Source organism: Notolepis coatsorum (assembly GCF_963971535.1).
Source record: "Notolepis coatsorum genome assembly, chromosome: 15".
Taxonomy (NCBI): domain Eukaryota; kingdom Metazoa; phylum Chordata; class Actinopteri; order Aulopiformes; family Paralepididae; genus Notolepis; species Notolepis coatsorum.
This window is the reverse complement of record NC_140179.1, coordinates 17,840,517-17,867,847: the sequence shown is the minus strand read 5'-3', so window position 1 is coordinate 17,867,847 and position 27,331 is coordinate 17,840,517. Positions and strand designations below refer to the sequence as shown.

General features: G+C 45.2%; 1 protein-coding gene across 5 annotated transcripts in view; it reads left to right on the top strand.

Moving 5' to 3' along the window:
* Nucleotides 1-27,331, top strand: part of ipo8 (importin 8) — a gene marked incomplete at its 3' end in the record, with an annotated part of 104,339 nt that overhangs the window by 36,829 nt on the left and 40,179 nt on the right. For all 5 annotated transcript variants that reach the window (XM_084330282.1, XM_084330281.1, XM_084330280.1 and 2 more), the window contains 10 exons: nucleotides 2,082-2,171; nucleotides 3,344-3,509; nucleotides 6,606-6,766; nucleotides 7,788-7,913; nucleotides 9,812-9,878; nucleotides 15,413-15,538; nucleotides 16,013-16,110; nucleotides 18,482-18,577; nucleotides 19,404-19,624; nucleotides 20,819-21,024. In XM_084330282.1, the coding sequence (XP_084186408.1) occupies nucleotides 2,082-2,171; nucleotides 3,344-3,509; nucleotides 6,606-6,766; nucleotides 7,788-7,913; nucleotides 9,812-9,878; nucleotides 15,413-15,538; nucleotides 16,013-16,110; nucleotides 18,482-18,577; nucleotides 19,404-19,624; nucleotides 20,819-21,024 (1,357 nt within the window). The remainder of the gene's footprint in view (nucleotides 1-2,081; nucleotides 2,172-3,343; nucleotides 3,510-6,605; nucleotides 6,767-7,787; nucleotides 7,914-9,811; nucleotides 9,879-15,412; nucleotides 15,539-16,012; nucleotides 16,111-18,481; nucleotides 18,578-19,403; nucleotides 19,625-20,818; nucleotides 21,025-27,331) is intronic.

Genomic DNA, 27,331 nt, shown 5'->3' with positions numbered 1-27,331 from the left:
AGTCGGGGACAGCCCTAAAAATGGGGGACCCTGATGTAAAAACAAACGTCTTTCTCTGGTCTGCATCCCCTTAACAATTGTGTGTATTGAGCCGTACTGTATTGTACCCATTCTGCATCTGTTAAATAAAGTTTTCATTCATTCATTCACCTCCCTCTGGTATTTTATGGCCACTTCCATCTGTGCCTCACTCCAGCATAGAGTCTTGACTTATCAGGCACATAGCGATTGAATGAAAACGTTATTTAACAGATTGCAGAATGGGTACAATACAGTATGGCTCAATACACACAATTGTTAAGGGGATGCAGACCAGAGAAAGACGTTTGTCTTGTTTACATCAGGGTCCCCCATTTTAAATTAATAGTGAACATTGCTGCGGTTGAGTAGTAGTACCTACTTACTGGTCACGGGAGGCTTCAATAACGTTTGAATGATAATCCATTTTGTGAATACATTTGTTGAAACAACTTTGTTGGCCGACAGCTCCTGCTACCTTAACGTTAGCTGCGCTCTAACGTTACATAAGTTAGCTTAATTAACGTGCATGACACATACCTGTGTAACATTAAGTAACTTGTGTTCCGCTGGGAAAGCATCGCTGCATACACTTTGTTTAATCCAAACGTCCATTCGGAAACGTTGTATTATGAAACCAGTATGAGACTCTGTGCTTATTTATAGTTTCAATTCGGAAAGTTGATGCTCACATGGCTATTTTGTTTAGCCTGTCATTCAGCCAAAACGAATTTCAGGGTGATGATCAGAGCCAATCAGAGGCAGATCGGGGATGTACTTTGCATAATGCACTTGCTAGGGCCAATCAAAAAGGCAGAGATTCTTCTTCTTCAGAGAAGACACTACACTCACACAAATACACACAGACAGACATACCTGCTGGGAGCACCAGTGCGACAAGGGAAAACATGAAGTCGCACTGAACTGATATTCGGTTGCACAGTGCGCCTAAAATAGTCACACTCTGGAGCCCTGACGGGGGTGTAAATGTGTGTGTGTATTTCTGTGCAGATAATGTGTGTGTGTGTTGCTGTGCAGATAATGTGTGTGTGTTGCTGTGCAGATAATGTGTGTGTGTGTGTTGCTGTGCAGATAATGTGTGTGTGTATTTCTGTGCAGATAATGTGTGTGTGTATTTTTGTGCAGATATGTGTGTGTGTTGCTGTGCAGATAATGTGTGTGTGTGTGTTGCTGTGCAGATAATGTGTGTGTGTGTTGCTGTGCAGATAATGTGTGTGTGTTGCTGTGCAGATAATATGTGTGTGTGTTGCTGTGCAGATAATGTGTGTGTGTATTTCTGTGCAGATAATGTGTGTGTGTATTTTTGTGCAGATATGTGTGTGTATTTCTATGCAGATAATGTGTGTGTCTTTTATGCGGAGCATGCGCAGTTCGTGCTTGTTGCTCGACACAAATACATTTCCAGGTCAAGGGCCAATGCCTCATGTTGATACATAGATTGTTCTATTCACAACAATTGTGTAAAGTGACCGTTGAGTGTGAGCGTGTGCAGCATGTGCGTGTGTGTGTGTGTGTGTTCATGCTAGAGTGACTGCTAGTGTGTGAACGTATACAGTGTGTGTGTTGTGTGTGTGCTCATGTGTGCTTGTGTGTGGAGAGTTCAGTGTTCAAGGCTCTGATGGCCTGGGGGAAGAAGCTGAGCCGAAGTCTCTCTGTCCTAGTTGCTGGTGTTCGCAGGCGTTTGCCTGACCGCAGCAGCTTGAACAGGCTGTTGTTGGGGTGGTGAGGGTCTTTCATTCATAGACAATACTGCTACATCTATACATTTAGAAATACAGTACCGTTTGTGATACAAAAGAGAGTCTAAAAAAGAGAGTATATACATTTGACGAAGAAACTGTACATACTGCGATGCAGACCTACGCGGTCAACCCGGGTTCGCCTCCCGCTCCCGGACGGATTTATCGCATGTCCTCCCCCACATCTTCTCCCGTTCTTCCTCTCCTCTGTCGGCCCTGTGACCATGATAAGCTGTAAAAATGCAAAAAATAAGAGTGTCCATTATGACCGTGTGTCTTGGTCCTCTTGTCGTTCCCTGACAGAAGCGGGCGTACCGGGAGCAGATGGAGATGATGTTGCAGAACTACGTGTTCCCTCTACTCAACTCCCCTCTGGGATACCTGCGTGCCAGGGTAAGCTACCTCTCTGGTATACCTGTGGGCCAGGGTAAGCTACCTCTCTGGTATACCTGTGGGCCAGGGTAAGCTACCTCTCTGGTATACCTGTGGGCCAGGGTAAGCTACCTCTCTGGTATACCTGTGGGCCAGGGTAAGCTACCTCTCTGGGATACCTGTGGGCCAGGGTAAGCTACCTCTCTGGGATACCTGCGTGCCAGGGTAAGCTACCTCTCTGGGATACCTGCGTGCCAGGGTAAGCTACCTCTCTGGGATACCTGCGTGCAGGGTAAGCTACGCTACCTCTCTGGTATACCTGCGGGCCAGGGTAAGCTACCTCTCTGGGATACCTGCGTGCCAGGGTAAGCTACCTCTCTGGTATACCTGTGGGCCAGGGTAAGCTTCCTCTCTTGTATACCTGTGGGCCAGGGTAAGCTTCCTCTCTTGTATACCTGTGGGCCAGGGTAAGCTTCCCCCGGTTGTTCCTAGAGCTGGCACCAGAGACACTGGACTTAAAGTGTCTGTGATTCTCGTCTCTGATGTTGCCTCTCTGCTCTGATGTTGCCTCTCTGCTCTGATGTTGCCTCTCTGCTCTGATGTTGCCTCTCTCTCTCTGATGTTGCCTCTCTCTCTGATGTTGCCTCTCTCTCTCTGATGTTGCCTCTCTGCTCTGATGTTGCCTCTCTGCTCTGATTTTGCCTCTCTGCTCTGATGTTGCCTCTCTCTCTCTGATGTTGCCTCTCTGCTCTGATGTTGCCTCTCTGCTCTGATGTTGCCTCTCTCTCTGATGTTGCCTCTCTGCTCTCTCTCTGATGTTGCCTCTACTCTCTCTGATGTTGCCTCTCTGCTCTGATGTTGCCTCTCTGCTCTCTCTGATGTTGCCTCTCTGCTCTCTCTGATGTTGCCTCTCTCTCTCTGATGTTGCCTCTCTGCTCTCTCTGATGTTGCCTCTCTGCTCTCTCTGATGTTGCCTCTCTCTCTCTGATGTTGCCTCTCTGCTCTCTCTGATGTTGCCTCTCTCTCTGATGTTGCCTCTCTGCTCTCTCTGATGTTGCCTCTCTGCTCTCTCTGATGTTGCCTCTCTGCTCTCTCTGATGTTGCCTCTCTGCTCTCTCTGATGTTGCCTCTCTGCTCTCTCTGATGTTGCCTCTCTGCTCTCTCTGATGTTGCCTCTCTGTCTCTCTCTCCAGTCCTGCTGGGTGCTTCACTGCTTCAGTCCGCTGCGTTTCCATGACGACCTGGTGCTGAGGAACGCGGTGGAGCTGGTGAAGCAGGACCTGATAGCCGACAAGGAGATGCCCGTCAAGGTGGAGGCGGCCATCGCCCTTCAGACGCTGGTCAGCAACCAGGAACAAGGTCAGAAGATGGATTTATTGTTCAATGTTGTACTCATTGACTGCCAAAAATGAGTATATTCGTTTTATGTTTTCTTTTTGAATTATGATACTAGACGGCCCCCCTGACTTTCAGTATGAATTTTGTAAAACTGTGATGACGCATCGAATCCCGATAGGTGGCAGTCTCGCCTACCCTTTGAGTAAATGTTTGAGCTAGGAGGGCGGAGCATGATCAAGCAGTGGCTTTTAGTCTTGCCCGGTCGGCAAATCAACTATTATTTGGATACTCATGTTCAGTCTATTCGCCCGGTATATTCACGCTGACCCTTTGTACACAAGACAAGAGCTACTGGACATTGGTTCACATGTTGGATTACTGGATATTTCCATATTTTTCGATGACCATCGTCAGACCTCCGGGCTCACCGGGTCTGTTTACATTGCCTCTCCGGAAAAGGAGGCCTTGTACGCATTGAGGGATGGAAAGAAGAGCAGGGCCGCAGAGCTGGTGAGGGATGGAAAGAAGAAGCAGGGCCGCAGAGCTGGCGACTAGCGACTAGTTTCCTGTCTGGGTTTTGCACTCAGGCAGCAAACTGACTCGGCAATAGCAATCGCGTGTAGCGAACTATTGGAGATTATTATGAAGAGGAAAAAAAGGTGACGATCCATGCATAAGGTGCGAGGATGTAACGTTATCTGTTCGCCGCGCCCCAGTAGTCGCCAGAGCCAGAATTTTTTTCCCCCCGATCAAATCTCAGAGCCAGAATATTTCACTGAAATGTTCAGCGATAACGACACAGACAGCGAGATTACAGAGTCAGACCCAGATGAGCCAGAATGGATCCCAAGCAGAGAAGCAGGTAAGAATACCCATGGTGGTTTTGTGAATAGAACAATCTATGTATCAACATGAGGCATTGGCCCTTGACCTGGAAATGTATTTGTGTCGAGCAACAAGCACGAACTGCGCATGCTCCGCATAAAACACACGATATCTCGCTTTCTAGAAAATTAGCATAGATTACATTTTTTTTTAACAGGCCACTCTCTCGGGGGCGCCCTCGTGGCGCACCGCATAGTGCCTCGCACACCTATGCAGCCGTCCCGGGTTCGCCTCCCGCTCCCGGCGATGATTTGTTGCATGTCCTCCCCACATCTTCTCCCGTTCTCCCTCTCCTCTCGGTCTTGTATGGCCTATAAAGCTGTAAAAATGCTAAAATAAATCTTTAAAAAAAAAAGATGGCCACTCTTTAGGCTGGGGTTGCACAGGAACGGATGTATCTAGAAACAAACGGTTTGTTCCCTGTTCGGAGTATAAATATAAGCATTTAAAATGAGCCATAGTTTGTCTCCATAGCTATAATATAGAATATACGATGGGTCTACAAACATCGTTAAAATGGTCTGAAACGCTGGTGCCAGGGATTAAAGATGGGAAAACAGCGTGGCAGTCAATGAGTTAAAGAGCTAGTTCGATTTGTATAGATAATTTTTTTTTTTTTTACATTAGAAAGAAAAAACGTAGAATTGTTGAAGATGTTTTATTTTATTTTGAATTTAAAATTTTTTTAAGTGGTCATTGGTTTTTGCATTAATCATTCAGTCAATAAAACAATTATTCTTAAAAACAATCAAGTCCTTTTTTCCTTTCACATCCTTTTCGTTTGTGAAAAGTGAAAATGTCCTTCAATTCTTTTCCTATGACCCAAGTTTTCTGTTTTTGTTTTTATGTTTGAAAAATAAATAAAAGAAAATAAAGTCAACAAGCTAGCGAGTGAACTTGGGGAGATTTCGTCACATGTATCACAAAGGTTAGAATAGAATTCTTAGGATGTCGTGCAATAAGTAAAGTTCACATCTGTTCTTTTAACCGTTCAGCTCAAATCTGACCGTGTATGTTTAACATATTCTGTCCATTTCGTCCAGATCCGATAGAATTTTTCCAGTTGGATTCTAATTGAAAATTACATATTTTCCATTATGTATATGTCATGAATTAACGTACTTTTCGCACTATAAGCCGCACCTGAATATAAGCCGCAGCAGCTAAATTGAATGATGTGTACATATAAAAGCCGCACTGGACTATAAGCCGCAGGTGTTTTAATGTTTAATTACCATATGTAAGGGTTCGTGCACAGAGGGGATTGTCGGGAAAGAGATGGCTGTTTGAGGAAGCTCCCATTTATTAACTTGCAGCAGCTGTGTGCCTGTGAGAGAAGAGCGAGTGAGAGTTAAAGGTGGTGGACTGTAACCTGTAAAATCCATAGAATTAGGAGGTCCCCTAGTGGCCGTTAGCTGTAAAAATCCATAGATTAGCCGCACCGTTATATAAGCCGCAGGGTCGAAAAATGGGGGGAAAAGGCGCGGCTTATAGACCAAAAATTACGGTACATCTATCCATTCGTCCACTGTGGGTACCTCTGGTTTTAACCATCTTCTTGTGATAGCTTTCTTGCTTGCTATCAGAAGCATCATAATCAATTTCTTATCATTAAAATCCCATTTTAGGTATAAGGTGTCGAATTCAAAGGGGATGTCAGTCTCAAAAATGGCTTCTAAGTGTGAACTCCTGTGAATCTCTTGCCAATATGGCATCAGGGCCGGACATTCCCAGAATACATGTTAGAGAGGAAAACATGTCTCCATGGCATGTGTTTACATTTGAATCACTGGCTGTCAGTAGGTTTGATGGCTCCTCCCACCGTTATGGTTCATGGTAAAAGTTTGCCAGACGTAGCAACAGTAACTGAGGGAGGCGGGACTTGCAGCAGAAATGTCTGAAAATGCTCTCTCTCTCTGTTTCTCTCTCTCCCTCCCCCCCCCTCTCTCTCTCCCCCTCTCTCTCCCCCCCCCTCTCTCTCTCTCTCTCTCTCTCTCTCTCTCTCTCTCTCTCTCTCTCTCTCTGTCTCTGTCTCTCTTGCTCCCCCCCCCCTCTCGCTCTCCCCCCCTCTCTCTCCCCCCCTCTCTCTCCCTCTCTCTCCCTCCCCTCTCCCCCTCTCTCTCTCTCTCCCTCTCTCTCCCCCTCCCTCTCCCCCCTCTCTCCCCCCCCTCTCTCTATCTCTCGCCCTCTCTCCCCCCCCCCTCTCTCTCGCCCTCTCCCCCCCCCCCCCAGCTAAGGTCTACATCAGGCCGTTTATCCGCCCCGTCATGCAGGAACTGCTGCATGTAGTGAAGGAGACGGAGAACGACGACTTGACCAACGTCATCCAGAAGATGATCTGCGAGTACAACCAGGAGGTGGCGGCCATCGCCGTGGACATGACCCAGAACCTGGTGGGTGGTGGGGCCGTCGCTAGGGCTGCTGCTGCTCTCTCTGTCTCTCTATCTCTCTCTCTCTGTCTCTCCATCTCTCTCTCTGTCTCTCTCTCCATCTCTCTCTGTCTCTCTCTCTGTCTCTCTCTCCATCTCTCTGTCTCTCTCTCTATCTCTCTCTCTCTCTCTCTCTCTCTCTCTCTCTCTCTCTCTCTCTCTCTCTCTCTCTCTGTGCTGCTAAAATGTAACGGCAGCAGGAACAAAGTACCTTCTCAATCGCTCAGTAGAGCATCGAGGCATCAACAACATATCACTGAATGAGCTTCGCATAGCATCAAATATACTGAACAGTGGGTGGCCTTCAAAAGATAAAATGGTGTTCAGTTTAGTTCTAGTTTGCTTGGCTATAATGTTCTCCAGGGAATCAGGAGTCAGTGCCTCATAGACTCCTACACTCTTCCTGTATGCAAATTGTAAGGGGTCTAAATAAGGTGCCACCTGATCCCTGAGGTGGCCCAGCACAACCCTTTCAAAACACTTCATGATGTGGCATGTCAGAGCAATAGGTCTCAGGTTAGTGAGGCTCTTACGCACATTGTTCTTTTTAGGAACAGGGACGAGACATGATGGTAACCACATTGCAGGAACAGCAGGTGAAGACAGAGATAGAGAGAAAAGAGAATGAGAAACATGGTACAACTGGTCACACAGACCTTGAGGGTGCAGGATAAATACCATCAGGCCCAGGGCCCTGTTTACCTTGATGGAAGTTAGGCTCCTGACGAACCTCTTCAGTAGAAATAACAAGGGGGACAACTGTCCTCAGGACTGAGCCAGAGAGGAGAAGATACTAATAATAATAATAATAAATTCAATTTGTACCGCACTTTATATTTGTGAAAATCTCAGTGCTAATACTGTGCGATAAAGTGCAATACTCTCCTGCTCAGCAGAGAAATCAAATCTATCAAACCTAGCAAAGAACTGGTTTGCATGATTAACATCAACCTCATGTTCTCTGTGTGTGTGTGTGTGTGTCCAGGCTGAGATCTTCACCAAGGTGCTGCAGAGTGAGGAGTACGAGGACAGCGAGGACAAGACGGTGACGGCTCTGAGCATCCTGAGCACCATGGATACCATCCTGACCGTCATGGAGGACCACAAGGAGGTGAGGACACACCCACAGAGAGACACACACACAGAGACACACATAGCCCTTTCACACCGCCAGGGCTGCGGTTCAAGCTCCAGCTCCGTTCTGAACCCTCTGAACCTTGGTGCTCTCTGGCGAACCAGCCCGCGTTTACACCCATTTAAGCAGAACCAACATTCCACCGTCTCCGTCATCAACGGGGGCTTTACTCAGGCGGAGGTAAAAATAATGCGTGGAGAAAGGCTTAGCGAGCCTCAACGCGCGAGCGCACACACGAAAGCACACACGCACACACACGCACTGTATACATTTGAAATGAATCGTTCCAGCAAAGTAGGCATCTATTATTCGAATGACTTGTTTTAATGGGTATCATAGTAGTAAGTCCTACTGTAGAACATGACATATTAGCATGACATCTGATTTATTACTGCCAATACTGGACGACAACCGCAATTGGCACTTGAAAAGTGTAAATGATGGATTAGTCAGGAGCAGTTCATGACGGCCTGTTTAGCTCAACTGGTTAGTGTGCTGCCTGTGTAGCATATGGTCCCAGGTTGAAATCTCTTGGTTACTTTTTCTTTTTGTAACGTTAATTCATTTATCCACTCTTCACGGATACGGAACGATTAATTTCAAACGTATACAGCGTGTGTGTGCGTGTATTGTTTTGTGTGTGCGCTCGCGCGCTGACTCACGCCTTTCCCTACGCATATTCATTTCTGGAGCATTTCTTTATCCACTCTGGTTGGATGGTGTATTGTACTTACTTACAATACACACAACTGTTGGATTCTGATCAATCAGCCGGTATCACGTCTTCGTCTGTTTGGCTTGTGTTCTCATCTCCATCCACTGACTCTGCGTTGTGTATTTTATTCCCCCGACGTCTCCTCATACTGGCTGATAAACCTTATCATTCCCCGTTAGTGCAATCCGCAACCATAATAATTCACCCCCTCTGTAAGAATTTGACACTTGACAGCATACTACCTTACAAGGAAAAGTGTTGTTTATTTTCATAAACGGAAGCCTCAGCTCAGATGTTAACAGATTGTATTGTCCTTGAAAAGTCTATTCTATACAATACATTTGAATCTGATCTCGTTTTGAGATCAGTTGCAAATCGCTTCCTGTTGAATGGATCGGTTGAGTGCAATGCAGACTCTCTACTTTCCCCCGTTTACTCGTCTTCACAGCCTAGAATATGACACGCCCACTGATGATGTCACGGTTCGCGAGGAAAAACCAAAAAAATGTTGGCGCCAGCTGAGCACCGATTTGTCACGTTCTGAACCAATGAATCCCGGTCTGAATGCGCCGGCCGGTGCAAGATTACTTTCGGGAACTGGCTCCAGCACGGAGCCTGGCCGGTGTAAAAGGCCTAACAGAGAGACACACAGAGAGACACACAGAGACACACACAGAGACACACACAGATACATACACAGAGACACACAGAGACACACACACACACAGAGACACACAGAGAGACACACAGAGACACACACAGAGACACAGAGACACACAGAGAGACACACACAGAGACACACACACACACAGAGAGACACACAGACACACACGCACACAGAGACACACACAGAGACACACACACACAGATACACACACAGAGAGACACACACACACAGAGAGAGACACACACACAGAGAGACACACACACACACAGAGACACATACAGATACACACACAGAGACACACACAGAGACACACACACAAAGAGACACGCACTCTCACACACACACCCCTTCTCTCTCTCTCCTTTCTCACACACCCCTTCTCTCTCTCTCTCTCTCTGTCTCTCTCTCTCTCTGTCTCTGTCTCCTTCTCCGTCTCTCTCCCTCTCCCCCCCTCTCTCGCTCTCTCTCTCGCTCTCTCTCTCGCTCTCTCAGATCACCCAGCAGTTGGAAGGTATCTGCTTGCAGGTGATTGGCCTGGTCTTACAGAAGCCCATCATAGGTAGGATGTATGTATGTTGTGTCTGTCCACTATGTTTGTTACTTTTGTTATTTTATTCCCCCTATGTAAAGCGACCTTGGGTCTTTTGAAAGGCGCTATATAAAATGAAGCTATTATTATTATTATTAGGTGGGGGGGGGGGGGGGGGGGGGAGGCAGGTGTGTGTTTGTTCACCATGGGACATTACTAGAGATGTTCGATATTGGCTTTTTTACCGATATCCGATATACCGATATTGTCCAACTCTTAATTTCCGATACCGATAGAGTTTCCACCCCAAAAAACTGAATAATTTTAGGTAATTAACATTACATATCTCTTGTCATGGAATTAACACAACATTATGCATACTTTTGACAATAAATTCGTACTTGCTTGCCTGGGGAAATAAAGGTTAAATAAATGTAAAAAAAAAAAACGATTCCGATATTACATTTGAATGCCAATATCGGCCGATAATATCGTCTCATTCTACCTGTTCTGTTTGTCCTGCTCGTCTCATTCTACCTGTTCTGTTTGTCCTGCTCGTCTCATTCTACCTGTTCTGCTTGTCTCATTCTACCTGTTCTGTTTGTCCTGCTCGTCTCATTCTACCTGTTCTGTTTGTCCTGCTCGTCTCATTCTACCTGTTCTGTTTGTCCTGGTCATCTCATTCTACCTGTTCTGTTTGTCCTGCTCGTCTCATTCTACCTGTTCTGTTTGTCCTGGTCGTCTCATTCTACATGTTCTGTTTGTCCTGGTCGTCTCATTCTACATGTTCTGTTTGTCCTGCTCGTCTCATTCTACCTGTTCTGTTTGTCCTGCTCTCATTATACCTGTTCTGTTTGTCCTGCTCGTCTCATTCTACCTGTTCTGTTCGTCTCATTCTACCTGTTCTGTTTGTCCTGGTCGTCTCATTCTACCTGTTCTGTTTGTCTCATTCTACCTGTTCTGTTTGTCCTGCTCGTCTCATTCTACCTGTTCTGTTTGTCTCATTCTACCTGTTCTGTTTGTCACGGTCGTCACGCCCTCATGAACTTGTGTACTCACATTTTTCTGTAGCAGTTGCAATAAAAAATATTTTAGAAAATGTGTACAAGCTGGAAACACTGTGGATCCATAGCATGAAGTCTTATGTAGTACAGGTCCAAATTTTATAAAAATCCGTTCAGAAATGGGTCGGAGATATGAAATATGAAAGAGATCCGGGTAAACTATGTGCCAAAAAAAACATCATCCAAATCCATTTCCTCAACCACGGCAATTCATTCTCAAGTGTGATTGACCTCTTGTTTTTGCTCGTCAACTTTCACCTAGATCCCTTATTCGCACCCCCCCCCCACGTAGCGTATCATTGGAAAGCTACATTCATTGGCTACAATGCTGACCAATCATTTTCACCATCAGCGGATGATTGGCAGTTCTGGAACGCCGGGAGTCCGGGGTGGTCATCTTTACGCGCCTTGTAAAAAGACGCTCCCCTGACATATCGTCATGTAACTCGAGCACCAAGGCACGGATTTGGTCGAATGAGGTGGCGTTCGAACGGCAACATGTAGATCTTTAATTTGGTAATTTATATGTTCGGGGAAAAGTGCAGCCCGAGCCGCTAGACGCTCGCAAAAAGTGCAGAGACTTTGTGCATTCCGCCAATGGGCACATCGGCCCGAGCTCGGGCCGTTGCATGTTGGTTGACCTTTTAAGCTGCCTTGGTTGACCTTTAAGCTCCTTGGTTGACCTTTTATGCTCCTTGGTTGACCTTTAAGCTGCCATGGTTGACCTTTAAGCTCCTCGGTTGACCTTTAAGTTCCTTTGTTGACCTTTAAGCTGCCTTGGTTGACCTTTAAGCTCTTTGGTTGACCTTAAGCTGCCTTGGTTGACCTTTAAGCTCCTTGGTTGATATTTAAGCTCCTTGGTTGACCTTTAAGCTCCTTGGTTGACCTTTATACTGCTTGGTTGACCTTTAAGCTGCCTTGGTTGACCTTTAAGCTGCTTGCTTGACCTTTAAGATAAGATAAGATATTCCTTTATTGATCCCCTTGGGGAAATTCAGGCATCATAGCAGCATGGGGGGGAGGGGGGGGGGGGGTACAGGTAGTAAAACAACACAGTATACAGGTAGTAAAAAACAACACAGGCAGTGTAAACAATTTGATCAATATGGTCAATATAGTTTACTATCTGACTAGCTGAGGAATATTCACATTATTCACAGTGTCACATAAGGTGCAGTATGCATGAGGTAGTGTTATAATTTACTATCTACTGAGTATACATTATTCACAGTATCACGGTATCCACTGAAATATACATTATTCACAGTATCACAGTATCCACATAGGGTGCAGTAAGCCTAAGGTAGTGTAGGTTGTCCTCCTTGGGTTCCTATAAGTCCCAGGTCAATGTCTGGTAGCAGTCGCTGTCGCTGCCCCCTGTTGTGGAGCCTGGAGGCTGCTAGTCGCTGCCCACTGTTGTGGAGCCTGATGGCCGCTGGTATGAAGGACTGTCCGAGGCGGTTAGTTGAGTGTCTGGGGGGAATGAGTCTAAGCTCCTTGCTTGACCTTTAAGCTCCTTGGTTGACCTTTAAGCTCCTTGACCTTTAAGCTCCTTGGTTTACCTTTAAGCTCCTTGGTTGACCTTTAAACTGCTTGGTTGACCTTTAAGCTGCCTTGGTTGACCTTTAACTCATTGGCTGCCAATGCCATGCTGTTTCCTGGATATGGCTATGCGCTGCCACGCATTAAACCAATGGAGTCCATCACCTTGTTTGCAGGGATATAACTACCGTAAATCCTCAAATATAAGACGGTCTTCTATTTACCTCAGCTGCAAAGAGCACCAGGCCTTTTTTAGAGAGAGGCTTATATAAGAGGCAGGCCTTAATTCCTAAAAATGACACTCGTGGACATAATCCCTTCATTTTCAGACTTTTATTGCATTATTATTATTATTTGAATTTTTTGACACTTTAATCGCCAAGGACGCCGTAACACGTCATTCTCCGCCATGCGTAATCTGCCAATGACGCCGTAACACGTCATTGAGATCAATATTTCAAAAATCTGTGATGGCAATCATATTTCACCAACGGAGACTTGAGATCTCCTGTTGATCTCCTCTCAACTCTCCAACGGTTCAAGAGCGCCATCTGGTGGCCGATCGGCGGATCGCCCAAACAGCAAACCGGAAACAGAAAGTGGTGCTCATCCAAATTCGGTCCGACCACTCGCTATAGCTCCCGGGGCTCCATCTCGACACACTGGATAATCAATCGCTCGCCCTAACTCAATAAACAACGTTATTTGGACGTATATAGTATTATACAACCTGGAAATGGTTCATTCTAGATCAACATCCCATAATAGCAAAATGTCTACTCCAAGCTGATCGCCCAACGGCCCGAGGAGACTGGGGTAAGTTTCAGCGTTTATTATTACCGTGTTCGATACAAACTGCTCTGATGATCATATCACCCACACTACATGAATCATCTAACGTTGGCCACGGAATTATAAACGACCCCCCCCCCCCCCCCCCCCCATATCCGGTCAACATCAGATGATGAGTAGTAACTTCTAGAAGCACGTACATTTGAAATTTTTTATCTGGCGCCGATCGCTATCAAACTGTATACAATCATCAATATAATGCATTTAGGGCTATAAATCACGTTCTGCAGAATGCTGCAGAAAACTATAAAAACATATTTATACTTTAGACCGTATTTTAGTATGAATATGTGAATGAAAAAGTAGAACGTTGCTACATCCTAAACGATAGATAATTGATGTTGAATGGGCCATAGTAATGTCAATTTAGCAATACAATTTAAAAAGTTATAGCCTTGCAAAGAAGGGGAACTTCTCCATAGATAAATAGAGCTGGCAGAGGATGGTATAAGGATGTACATAAGCGTGACAGAGAAAGGGTTTAATACGTACATTGTCTGTCTACATTTATTTAGACTAGCATTGGTATTTAAATATTGAGTGCAGTTGAGTAATTGTGGGATTAACGTAATTCACACACTGAAGTTGGAACTGTCTATACTAGGTTGTGGGGTCCGGGGACGGTTTAGCGTGTGGTACCTTCTCGACTTCCTCAGTTGAATAGAGTTGTTTACATGCAGTAGCTTTAGCTACTAACGTTATCATAGCATCATGGTCTGTAATGTGTCAACTGGACAACGCCAGCCTCGTCTGCCAATGCCATATAGATAGCGTACGTTAACGTTTGCAAACGAAGTCAACGTCATCCAGCTGACACCACAGATCTACCATATTATGACAAGGTTAGCTAGCGGCTAGCGCTAAAGCTAACCAGAGCTAAAGCTAACTGACGTTAATGTGTCAGTGTAGCAGGAGGCAGCACTTGATTTCCATTGGCAAGAGTTTATCTCATTCTATATCACGGCACGAAAAATAAAAAATAAATACTTTTTTTTGCGACCTTATATTAGAGACAGGCCTGTGTTTGTCTAAATGCATCAACACCCCCCCCCCCCCCCCCATTATAAGAGGCCCCTCCTTTATCGGAGGTCCCTCCTCTATTTGAGGATTTACGGTATATTCTATATTATAGCTATGGATGCAATACTATGGCCCATTTGACATAGAGTATCTATCGTTCAAGATGTGAAAAAGAAATAATTTTTCCATCCATACATTCCCGTTTTATACCATGGTGAATATAAGTATGGTTTTAGAGAGGATTAGGGTAATTCCTGGGAGGCTAGCAATAGCCCGCAACGTGTATTATACTAAATCCATTGGCATTTCGTCCCTACACACGCTACAATTAAAAATTCAAATGCATATAATCGGTATTATGTTCCATCATGAATGCATGAAAGGGGGGGGGGGGTCATTTCTGATTAATTGATTGTCAATAACGGCATTCGTTAGTACAACAACATACGCTGATCAGGGCGATGGCTATGAAAACAAGGCACAATCCAGCTGAAATTGACGTTAAATTGCTCTTACCTGTGGCTGGTGGGATTCCAAAAAGAATATTCCAATTATTTGATTGCCATCTGGTATATCGTATGTCCATTTGGCCCACGACATAACCCACCACAGCATAATGAATCGGGGGTCCCGGAAACGATTCAATGCGATTGGGTGAAGCCCTAGGTTCAGGTTAGTAGAAAAGTCCACCCGGACCAATATAATCGACGCACAGCCCAATACACAGTTTCAAAGGATGTGCAATACCGGCCGCATCCTACCAGGCGGCGGTATTGGACTTTTGCGATCTCAGACTCATTCTCTATGATAACACCAGGCTCCCTGGATGGATAATTAATGGAAATATCGAATAAAAGAAATAACGATCAAATAACTCTTATAGTATACTCGTTGTTGGCGTTCAACGATTGGCAGCCAATAACGAGTTTAATCGTTGTTGGCAGAGAAAGAGTTAAGCTGCTTGGTTGACCTTTAAGCTCTTTGGTTGACCTTTAAACTCCTTGGTTGACCTTTAAGCTCCTTGGTTGACCTTTAAACTCAGCTCCTTGGTTGACCTTTAAGCTCCTTGGTTGACCTTCTCCACAGAGTTTTACGAGGAGATCCTGTCGCTGGCGTTCGGTCTCACCTGCCAGACCATCTCCCCTCAGATGTGGCAGCTGCTCGGGGTCCTGTACGAGGTGTTCCAGCACGACTGCTTCGACTACTTCACAGGTACCTCACACACACACACACACACACACACACACACACACACACACACACATACACATACACATACACATCCACACACTCACACTCACACACAATCATATACATTATATAGTGCACATTTAGTGGTGTACATATAGTATATAACGCATTTAGTGGTGTACATATAGTATATAACGCATTTAGTGGTGTACATATAGTATATAACGCATTTAGTGGTGTACATATAGTATATAACACATTTAGTGGTGTACATATAGTATATAACACATTTAGTGGCGTTGATGGTGACGGTGATGTAGATTATGTGTTTCTTTCCCCTCAGATATGATGTAGATTATGTGTTTAACCCTTTCCCCTCAGATATGATGTAGATTATGTGTTTAACCCTTTCCCCTCAGATATGATGTAGATTATGTGTTTAACCCTTTCCCCTCAGATATGATGTAGATTATGTGTTTAACCCTTTCCCCTCAGATATGATGCCTCTTCTGCACAACTACGTCACGGTGGACACAGACATGCTCCTGTCTAACCCCAAACACCTGGAGGTCATCTACACCATGTGCAAAAAGGTGCATGTTTTATAGGACTGTATCTGGCTGTCTGTTGGTGGCAGGTGTGTGTAACCCTGACAACCCACATGCTGCTGAACTGACCCACATGCTGCTGAACTGACCCACATGCTGCTGAACTGACCCACATGCTGCTGAACTGACCCACATGCTGCTGAACTGACCCACATGCTGCTGAACTGACCCACATGCTCCTGAACTGACCCACCTGCTCCTGAACTGACCCACATGCTGCTGAACTGACCCACATGCTGCTGAACTGACCCACATGCTGCTGAACTGACCCACAAGGGACTAAACACGTTTTGCAATTATGCCACATCAATGTGGAACACCCTACCCACAGCCGTAAAAAATTATGTGAATCCCTACCCACCTTCGTTTATAATTCCGTGACTGACGTTAAATGATTTATGTAGTATGGGTGATATATTGATCAGAGCAGTTTGTATCGAAAATGGTAAACAAAAACGCTGAAACTCACGTCAGTCTCCTCGTAGCGTTGGGCGATCACACTGGCGCAAACAGATCCCAGTTATGTGGTGGGGATCGATGCGATCCATTTCCGGTTTGTATATTACTAATACACGTCCAAATCATGTAGATTATTGAGTTATGGCAAAGATCCATGTCCACGGTGTGTGTATTGAGTCCTGGGACGATAATCGAGTGGCCGGACGGAATTAGGGGACGGACCGAGCTACAACGGGCACTTCCGGTTTGGCAACTCGCCGATCAGCCACCAGGTGGCAGTATTGAAGCGTTGCAGAGTTTTGCTGAGTCCTACAGCATCAGCCAAGACTCCGTGGGTGAAATACGAATTCCATGACGAAAATATGAAATATGAACTTGAAACACGCTGTACAGCGATATTGGCAGACAACGCATGGCGGGCAATAACGCTGAACAGCGATTTTGGCGGAGAATGGGTTAAATAAGGACGTTTATGGGGTTTCTTGTATTAATAATAGTGCTGTCAATCGATTAAAATATTTAACTCGATTAATCGCATGATTGTCCATAGTTAACTCGCGATTAATCGCAAATTAATCAATTTTTTTTCCCTACCTTAAACGGATCTTTTTCAAGTTCCAAGTTTTAATACTCTTATCAACATGCGAGTTCACAAATGCTTGCTTTATGCAGCCATTTAACACAAAAGGATGACCCTCATGCATTGCAAATTTGCATCAAATTCAAAACAGAGTGATGCACAAAATAACTTAAAAGAAGATAATAATTTAAAACAATTAATAAAGTGTGCATGAAATAATAGGGAAAAGAAAACGTTAAGAACTTGTTACATTCACCCACACAAGGGCTGAGTAATCACACACCCCCCCTCTCTCACACACTCTCCCAGCTCTCTTTCTCTCTTGCCCCTTCATCTCTCTCACCCCCCTCTCTCTCTATATCTCACACACACACACACACACTTCAGAAACAAACATAGTATCAATGAGAGTATCAATAATACAGTGAAGTCTAGTAAAAAAAAATTATAATAATCAAATTAAATAAATAAAAAAATAAATCTTAAAAAGTTAATCGTGAGTTAAAAATAATAGTGGCGTTAATAGAATCGGGTTAATACCGCGTTAACTTTGACAGCCTTAATTAATAATAATTTGCACTAAGGAATGTTGTAACTGTTGTTATCTTAAAAAAAAGGAGATGTTACAAGGGAATGGGGAATATAAACCCCCCCACAGTGGTGTGTGGAGTTGATAGTACGTCCCAGCAGCAGGGACCAGGATGTTATGGGTTGCAGACGCAGTTGACACACACGCTCTAGTCTCCTGGCTCGTTATTGAACACAAACAGTTATCTTTGAACCTCTGTTGTCAAGCCTCGTCAATATACCCCCCTTCCCCACTAATCGAACTGGTGTCGTGGAGTCACTTCTCTGTGAGCGTTTCCACGGTTAGCTTGCGGCTAAAATTAGTTAGCTTGCGGCTAAAGTTAGTTAGCTCGTAGCTAACATAACGTTCGCCTAGCTCGAGGCTAACGTTATATAACCGAACAATACACACATGCCCCAAACCCGGGAGGTTGTACCGAACAGTGTACGGTTTGAATGCGTACCATTCCACCCCTAATGGTCACTCGTCCGAATGGCTTGTGACACTCGTTGGATGTTTCATCTTGTAACTCGAGACTGGAAGCACACAATAGGTCGAGTAGGGTGACGATCGAAAGCCTGCAAATTCAACTTTCCAACAATGTATTGGTTGATCGGCAAATATACAGCGCTAGGCCGACAGATGAGGGCAAAGTGCCGCGAAGTGTGCACAGGCATGACGGCCCGCCTGCAAGTCCCCGAACGTTAACAGTTTAACTTAACTTATCTCTTTGACCTTTGCCCTCCCAGGTGCTGACCAGCGACGCAGGTGAGGACGCAGAGTGCCACGCAGCCAAGCTGCTGGAGGTCATCGTGCTGCAGTGTCGAGGGAGGGGCATCGACCAGGTCAGCCCTGCTGCATGCTGGGACATGTAGTACACAATGAATCTGACCAGGACCATGTTGTCCAGTTGGGTTAATGTTAAGCAGGGTTGGCCATGGCTCTCTCCTGGCCTCAAGTCAGTCCAACGAAGCAACGCATAAAAAAAAGACACAAAATACTACTGTTATATATATTAAAAAAATCACATTTAGCTGCGTATGAGGACAGTTTTAGGCTGGATTTGCATATCTCAAGCCCCCCTGATTGGATAGTGAGAACGGGATACCAGAACATTTATTTTGTGTTTACTGCAGAGTGGAGGGACTGGGATACCGTCTGTATCAGTGATGGCTGTCAGAATGTAGAGCTGTTATTTTACCACTTATTTGAACAAAGGAAACACCACTCATTTGAACAAAGAAAACACCACTTATTTGAACAAAGAAAACACCACTTCTTTGAACAAAGGAAACGCCACTCATTTGAACAAAGGAAACACCACTTCTTTGAACAAAGGAAACACCACTCATTTGAACAAAGGAAACACCACTTCTTTGAACAAAGGAAACACCACTTATTTGAACAAAGGAAACACCACTTCTTTGAACAAAGGAAACACCACTTATTTGAACAAAGGAAACACCACTCATTTGAACAAAGGAAACACCACTCATTTGAACAAAGGAAACGCCACTCATTTGAACAAAGGAAACACCACTCATTTGAACAAAGGAAACACCATTCTGGGTTAGGGTTATGGTTAGCTCTGTAACAGTGTCCTCCACGGTGGGTTAGGGTTATGGTTAGCTCTGTAACATTGTCCTCTGCGGTGGTGTCTCTGGGTCCCAGTGCATCCCTCTGTTCGTGGAGGCCGTCCTGGAGCGCCTGACGCGGGGGGTGAAGACCAGCGAGCTGAGGACCATGTGTCTGCAGGTGGCCATCGCTGCACTCTACTACAACCCAGCGCTGCTCATCCACACGCTGGACAACATGCACTTCCCCCACAACCCCCAGCCGATCACAGCACACTTCATCAACCAGTGGATGAACGACACCGAGTTCTTCCTGGGGTGAGAGAGAGAGTGTTTATGTTCATGATGTGTTGTGTAAAACTGCATCGCATTCATATCCTATATTTAAAAAATAGGCTTTCAAACTTGAGTCTACAGCAGGTGGGTCACAGGATGAAGGATGAGGGGTGAAGGATGAGAGAATGATGATGAAGGATGAGAGATGAAGGATGAGGGATGAAGGATGAGATATGAAGGAGGAGAGAATGATGATGAGGGATGAAGGATGAGAGATGAAAGAGGAGAGATGAGGGATGAAGGATGAGAGAATGATGATGAAGGATGAGAGATGAGGGATGAGAGATGAAGGAGGAGAGATGATGTGCACCATTTACATTTATATATTTTATATCCAGTTTAATCACCTGTACATTGTATATTACTACTGCACTTACATTTGCACTCTGGTTGGATGTCAACCCTCTTTTTGTTGTACTGTACTTGTGCTGCATGATGACAATACATTTGAATCTACTCTAACCTAACCTAACCCACTCCTCTCCTCTCTCCTCCCCCCTCTCCTCTCCTCTCTCTCCCCCCCTCTCCTCTTCCCCCTCTCATCTCTCGCCTCTCCTCTCCCCCCTCTCCTCTCTCTCCTCCCCCCTTCTCCTCCCCCTCTCCTCTCCTCCCCCCATCTCCTCTCTCTCCTCCTCCCCCCTCTCCTCTCCTCCCCCCCTCTCCTCCCCCCTCTCCTCTCCTCTCCCCCTGCCTCTCCTCTCTCCCCCTCTCTCCTCTCCTCCCCCTCTCTCCTCTCTCTCCCTCTCCTCTCCTCTTCTCCCCCCTCTCCTCTCCTCTCCTCTCCCCCCTCTCCTCTCTCCTCCTCTCCTCTCCCCCCTCTCCTCTCCCCTCTCCTCTCTTCCCCCCTCTCCCCCCCCCTCTCCTCTCCTCTCCCCCTCTCCGCTCTCTCCTCTCCCCTCTCCTCTCTTCCCCCCTCTCCCCCCCCCCTCTCCTCTCCTCTCTCTCCCCCCTCTCCTCTCTCCTCCTCCTCTCCCCCCTCTCCTCTCCCCTCTCCTCTCTTCCCCCCTCTCCTCCCCTCTCCTCTCTCCCCCCCTCTCCTCTCCTCTCCTCTCCTCTCCTTCTCCTCTCCTCCCTCTCCTCTCCTCACCTCCCCTCCTCTCCTCCCCCCTCTCCTCTCCTCTCCCTCCCCCCTCTCCTCTCCTCTCCTCTCTCTCTTCTCCTCCCCCCCTCCCCCAGGCTCCATGACCGTAAGATGTGTATCCTCGGCCTCAGCCTGCTGCTGGAGCTGCCTGCGCGGCCCGCGGCGGTGGAGGGCGTGGCGGCTCAGATCCTCCCCTCCGTCCTGCTGCTCTTCCTGGGTCTCAAGCACCTGTACTCCTCCCGCCTCCTCAACAAGCCAGACCTGCTGGCCCACGCCGCCACCCAGGACGAGGACCAGCACGGTGAGGGGGGAGGAGCCCTTACAAGCTTTATTTATCACATGTAACCCTAACCCTAACCCAGCACTACTGTCCTCTGAGCTACTGTCACCAACCGGTAACCTGCCCCAGCAGAGGGAACAACACACTGGACCACTGTTTTACAACAATCAAGCAGCTTACCGGGTTTTTCCAAGAGCTCCCCTGGGCCGACCATGCAATGCTGCTGCTCATTCCAACATATAAACAAAAACTGAAATCCATCAAACCATCGGAAAAGTCCGTCAGGTCCTGGTCAGCAGACGCCACCGAAAAGCTGCATGCTTGCCTCGCATGCACTGACTGGGACTAATTACGTGCAGCTGGCGACCTGCACGACTACACCGACACAGTGACATCATACATCCACTTCTGCGTCATACACAACTATGCATCCCATCAAAAACGGTCAAGCTATTCAACAACAATAAACCCTGGTTCACCAAAGAAATCCAACAATTTAGTGAGCCAGTAGGGTTGGTCGTTACCATCTTTGGGGACTAACTTTCATAGTGATTTTTGGGAAGGTATACACCCCTACTGCTAGAAAAGATGTGATAGCAATGCAGCAGTTGCCTCCAAATGTGTGCTATCACATCTTTTATAACACTACCAAGCATATTTTTCAGGCCTCCTGTCCGAAATTACATGCCCCAAATGAATCATGATAGTTCCTGAACCATAAGGCCTATATGCATGTTTCTGGTCTCCTTTGATAGGTAACAAGCTAGGGCATATTAATCCAGTGTAGGTAAACCCACACCTATTACCATTCCAGAGTAAATGGAGATACAATGAAGTAAAACATCATATTTTTACCCTCGCCTGGTACATAATCTTAATTTAAAAGGCAATATGACCATTATAACCAATATTCCATGGATAACAATGCAACTGAATGTGTTCTCCTACTCCTTGACTACAAATGTAACTGTAAATGTGATGACAATACTTAAAAAATACAACATTTATGATACCGTTTAAAAAGGTATACTCAGATGATGTAAATGTTTTGGCCATGGTTACCGTTTACATGTTGACTGTTTACTGGTAATTTTACTCGAACACTATTTCTTTCTATACAGCCATGTTACAAAAACATAAATCTCCCCAAAACATTGAAATAGTAATAAAAAACAATGAATATTGATCAATATGCAGCATATTCAACATTCATATATGGGCCACAGAGCTTCATGCCTATCAATGTTTTCAGCTCAGTTAGACCTATACAATGATATATTGCTTATTTGGGGCGACAGTGGCTCAGGAGGTAGAGCAGTCGTCTGGCAATCCGGAGGTTCCCGGTTCGATTCCCGCTCCTCCCGGGCAGCGTGTCGATGTGTCCTTGAGCAAGACACTTAACCCCTAATTGCTCCCGATGAGCAGGTTGGCACCTTGCATGGTTTCCTCCGCCGTCGGTGTGTGAATGCGTGAGTGAATGGGTAAAATGTGAGTAACAAATTGTAAAGCGCTTTGGATAAAAACTAAACGCTATATAAAAAAGCAGCCATTTACCATTTTATTGGTTTTCAGAAAAATATTTGTTTATTTTGGAAAACTCAATACAAAACTCAGGGCACATATAATCACATCACAGACTTTTTTCAGGAATTCAAATAACTAATGACTTCAATACAGACAGTTCTCAGTCTCTATCCGTGGCGCTGTCGGCGGTGCTCTCCAATTGTCTTGAGAGCCGAGACTAGTACAGACATAAAAAACAACAACATATATAATAATAATAATACAAAACCTACCATTCTTTGTTTTATATATCACAATAATCTTCCAAGTCTTCCATGTCTTCCACAACTTCATCAGAACATTCCACACTCTCTGAGGTGGATGCCTGGTTCTCACAGTCTGCCAGTCTACACATGTCAGTGCACCTGAGGCCATTTGCAACACACATACATCTTGGGAGTGAAAATGTTTTTGGACGGTTACAGGCCAGTAGATCCAGGACGGCATCGGGTGCTGGCTGGCCTTCCATCCAGTCCACCACCAAATGTTCAGCTTCCTCTTCTCTCTCCATCTTCCAGCCTCTGCCAACAGGGCTTGGCACTTGTTGGTCCTTCTCCAAACATATTCTCCATATACCAGCCTGGTAGTTGGCTCTCTGTGCATGTTTTGTTAAGCAGTCCTTGCATGGTGGGAGTTGATGACTTTCAATTTCACTTTTTTGGCACAGAAAGGGTGATATCTGAGCTCATTAACCTTGGTGGTTGATGCTTTTGGGGCATACAGGAGACATGTAGATGCCTCTAGTTTGTCCATCAGCTCTGGGGAGAGATCCCATTCCTGACCCAACTCTGAGAATGTGTCCTGATTTTGCCTGTTGCTGGTCAGAAGTTTTAGGGCACTTGTCTTCCATTTGCCTGCAAAAGCACTTACAGTGCCACATCCTGTATATGCATGCAACCCGATGAGAGCCCTACACACCTCTACGCCAACAGTGGCAGCAACCTTCCTGATGTCCACAAGCCTTGCACAGGATTTACTGCCACACATCTGGAACAATAGGGCCTCAATCTTGTCACAGAATGCTAAAGACATGATAAAGACATCTGTGTCTTCTGAGCAGATAACTACAGATGGGTATCCCTCTCTTGTGGCATGGGCAGCATGGAGAAGTAGGCGGCCATCTGCTTCTTCTTGTTGGCATTGAAGAGCTGACACCTGACTGTCCTGAGATGTGATTCTGTAACATTTGTCATTCACAGTTGCATACAGAATCTTGTCTTGTAGCTTTGCTCTGTACTCAAATATGGTATGGCAAATCACAGTGTTTCACATTAGGATCTAGCATCCCAATAGGCTCTCCGCTTACAGTTTTCAGTAACACAAATAATAAAAATAGTTTAAAATGATTCAGTTTAAAAATAGTCAAAAAATTATAAAATAGAACGGACATAAAAAATACAGGCATGAGCGAGCATAGCAAGGTATGGTAAATCACGGTGTTTCACATTAGGATCTAGCATCCTAATAGGCTCTCTATTCAGTAATACAATTAATCACAGTGTTTCACATTTGGATCTAGCAAATAATAAAACTAGTTTAAAATGATTCAGTTTAAAATAGTCATCGGTAAGAAGTAAAAAGTGCAATAACCGACACATGAATTTGATAGGCAGTGTATAAGAGTAGGCAGGGTAAGAATAGTGCAGGTAAATACAAGTTGTGTCAGGATATCCCTGATGTTTCCTCTTGCCACTAGGTGGTAGCAGATATCTATCAGTGAAATGCCTGAGCAAAGAGATAGGTTTTAAGCTGTTTAAGATGATTGCCTTCCCACTTGATTTCACTTCTCTCTTCTTACACATATCACTGAATGTTTTCAGCCTGTTCATTGGGTCATGGAATTTCTTTCCTGGTGGGTCTTTCATTTCATCCTTGAAGATTGCATAGCATTGCTCACCAATCTCATATGCCTTCATCAGGTCGGAGGCAATCTCCTTGGGGGCTGTCTTTGCTGTATATATGCTAATGAGGTCCTCTTCTCTGCAAGTGGGTTGACCCATTCATGTATGAGGCTAACCACTGCTGAAACTGCTTCCTCGTCTTTCTAGATTCTTGGCCGCTGTAGCTCCGCATGACAAACTTCTGATTTGTTACCTTGCACCATCATGGTGAACTTGAAAGTCATCAACTCCCACCATGCAAGAACTGCTTAACAAAACATGCACAGAGAGCCAACTACCAGGCTGGTATATGGAGATGTTTGGAGAAGGACCCACAAGTGCCAAGCCCTGTTGGCAGAGGCTGTAAGATGGAGAGAGAAGAGGACGCTGAACATTTGGTGGTGGACTGGATGGAAGGCCAGCCAGCACCCGATGCCGTCCTGGATCTACTGGCCTGTAACCGTCCAAAAACATTTTCACTCCCAAGATGTATGTGTGTTGCAAATGGCCAGAGATCAATATTTCAAAAATCTGTGATGGCAATCATATTTTACCCACGGAGTCTTGAGATCTCCTGTTGATCTCCTCTCAACTCTCCAACGGTTCAAGAGCGCCATCTGGTGGCGGATCGGCGGATCGCCCAAACAGGAAGTGACGCGCCGGAAGTGGTGCTCGCCCATATTTCGTCCGGGCACTCGCTATCGTTAGCAGGACTCCATCTTGATACACTGGACATCGATCGGTTGCAAATAACTCGATAAACAACATGATTTGGACGTATATATTATTATACTGTTTTAAATCTTTTTATTTTTCATGAGGTTTCACATTCAATCGACAGATCTACAGAATGTTCAGTGTCACTCTCATGAACAATTTTTAACAATTTTCCTTGTGCTCCCCACTCAATCCATTCTCCCATCTCTCACTCACACTCATACACTGGGACATACACACATGTACACGCGCACACACGCGCATACAGGCATACACACACACACACACATACACACATACACTTGCCCACATACACACAAATAAACAATTAGACAACAAAAAAATTATAATAATAATAATAATAAAAATAAAGTAAAATAAAATAAAATAAAGGGACAGTAGGTAAATCATAAGTAAATAAGGAATAAGGAATAAAAGTGCAAATGTCGGTATTGTAAACAGTGACATATATTATTATACAACCTGGAAATGGATCGCATATATCAACATCCCATAATCGAGAACTTTCTGCTCCACGCGGACCACCCAACGGTCAGAGGAAGCTGCGGTAAGTTTTAGCGTGTTTGAATAATATGATCCATATAAACTGCTGTGATCTATGTATCGCCCATACTACATAAATGATTTAACGTCGGCCACGGACTTATAAACCCCCCCCCCCTCCGGTCACCAGCAGATGATGAAGCATGACGCTTAGGACCTTGCACAATTGAAAGTTTTAATATGACGTCAATCGGTATCAAACTACATTTGATGATGTAATATATGTATTTAGGGCTATAAATCACGTTCTGCAGAATACTGCAGAAAACGATAAAAACATATTTATACTTTAGACCGTATTTTAGTATGAATATGTGAATGAAAAAGTAGAACGTTGCTACATCCTAAACGATAGATACTTGAGGTTGAATGGGCCATAGTAATGTCAATTTAACAATACAATTAAAAAAGTTATAGCCCTGCAAAGAAGGGGAACATCTCTGTAACTGAGGGGTACAATTCCCTGACTGTATTACTAGATATGATACTTACTACCACTACCTTTGTACTTAATATTCGGCCACCCAGTACACGGCATAAATATATTATGATGAACACTGTCACGTAGATGAAACGGATCCAACACAAATGTACGAATTAGAAATAGGTCTTTATTTCTACACAGCGATGGTGTGTAGAGCAAGCACTTAATCAAATCAATCACATTTATGAATGGGAATTAGTATGCACTTTTATGGCAAGAGTATTCGTCGGTATATCAATAGAGAATGTCCAATCTCTGAAGGCGCAGGTGGTACATATACGACCTGGAATAGTTAAGGGATAACAGCAATGATACTTTAATGATTATATACTGGATACACTAGGGGGGGTTAATCCGGTCGCTTGTAAGCCGACAGGAGTAGGAAGGGGGGGGGGGTAGAATCCGGCTGCCTCATCCGGCCAAGGGTATCCCAGGTGAACCCACTGTAGTGCCGTTCAATGCGCCGGCGATCCTTGGACCACAGATGAAAGCAGATGGACTCTTTGTGGGCCGGCGTCCTCCGGTCCACGGAGGAGAGACGTGAAGCGACCTCGTCTTGCAGAGCGTCTCCTCACCTTGCGTCCTCTCCAGGGGGGGGGGTTCCAACACACGGCAGTGTCGGGGGTCTTTATCCATGGAATAATCAACGTATACAAAGCATAATCCGTGCCGGGGAAGGCGGGCTGTCGTCGGTAGAATAATCCGGTATACAGGTCCACTCGCTCGTAGGCTCTGGGGCTCCTCGGGTGCAGCTTCACGTGGGGTCAACCACCCTGGATAAGCAGCCAGTTCTCTGCCCGAAACGATGGGGTACTGACTACGGTAGTATTCTCACCGCACGAAGCACTATATATTAACAGACTATTATTAGCTTAATAGACTACGTCCAACTCGACGATATAGTGCCAAATATGACTATTCAAATATTAATATACACGATGTCTCAATACCGATGGTAAGCCGAACTTGGCCTTACTCCCACACGTGGCGTCGCGGGGAGGCTTTACGTCTGTGACTCTATTGGAGGGTAAGAAACTGGACTGAAAAGAAAGTCCTACTTTAGTAGCGCAGTATATATACGCACTATGAACAAATAGTCCCATTAGTGGTGCGGTAGCCA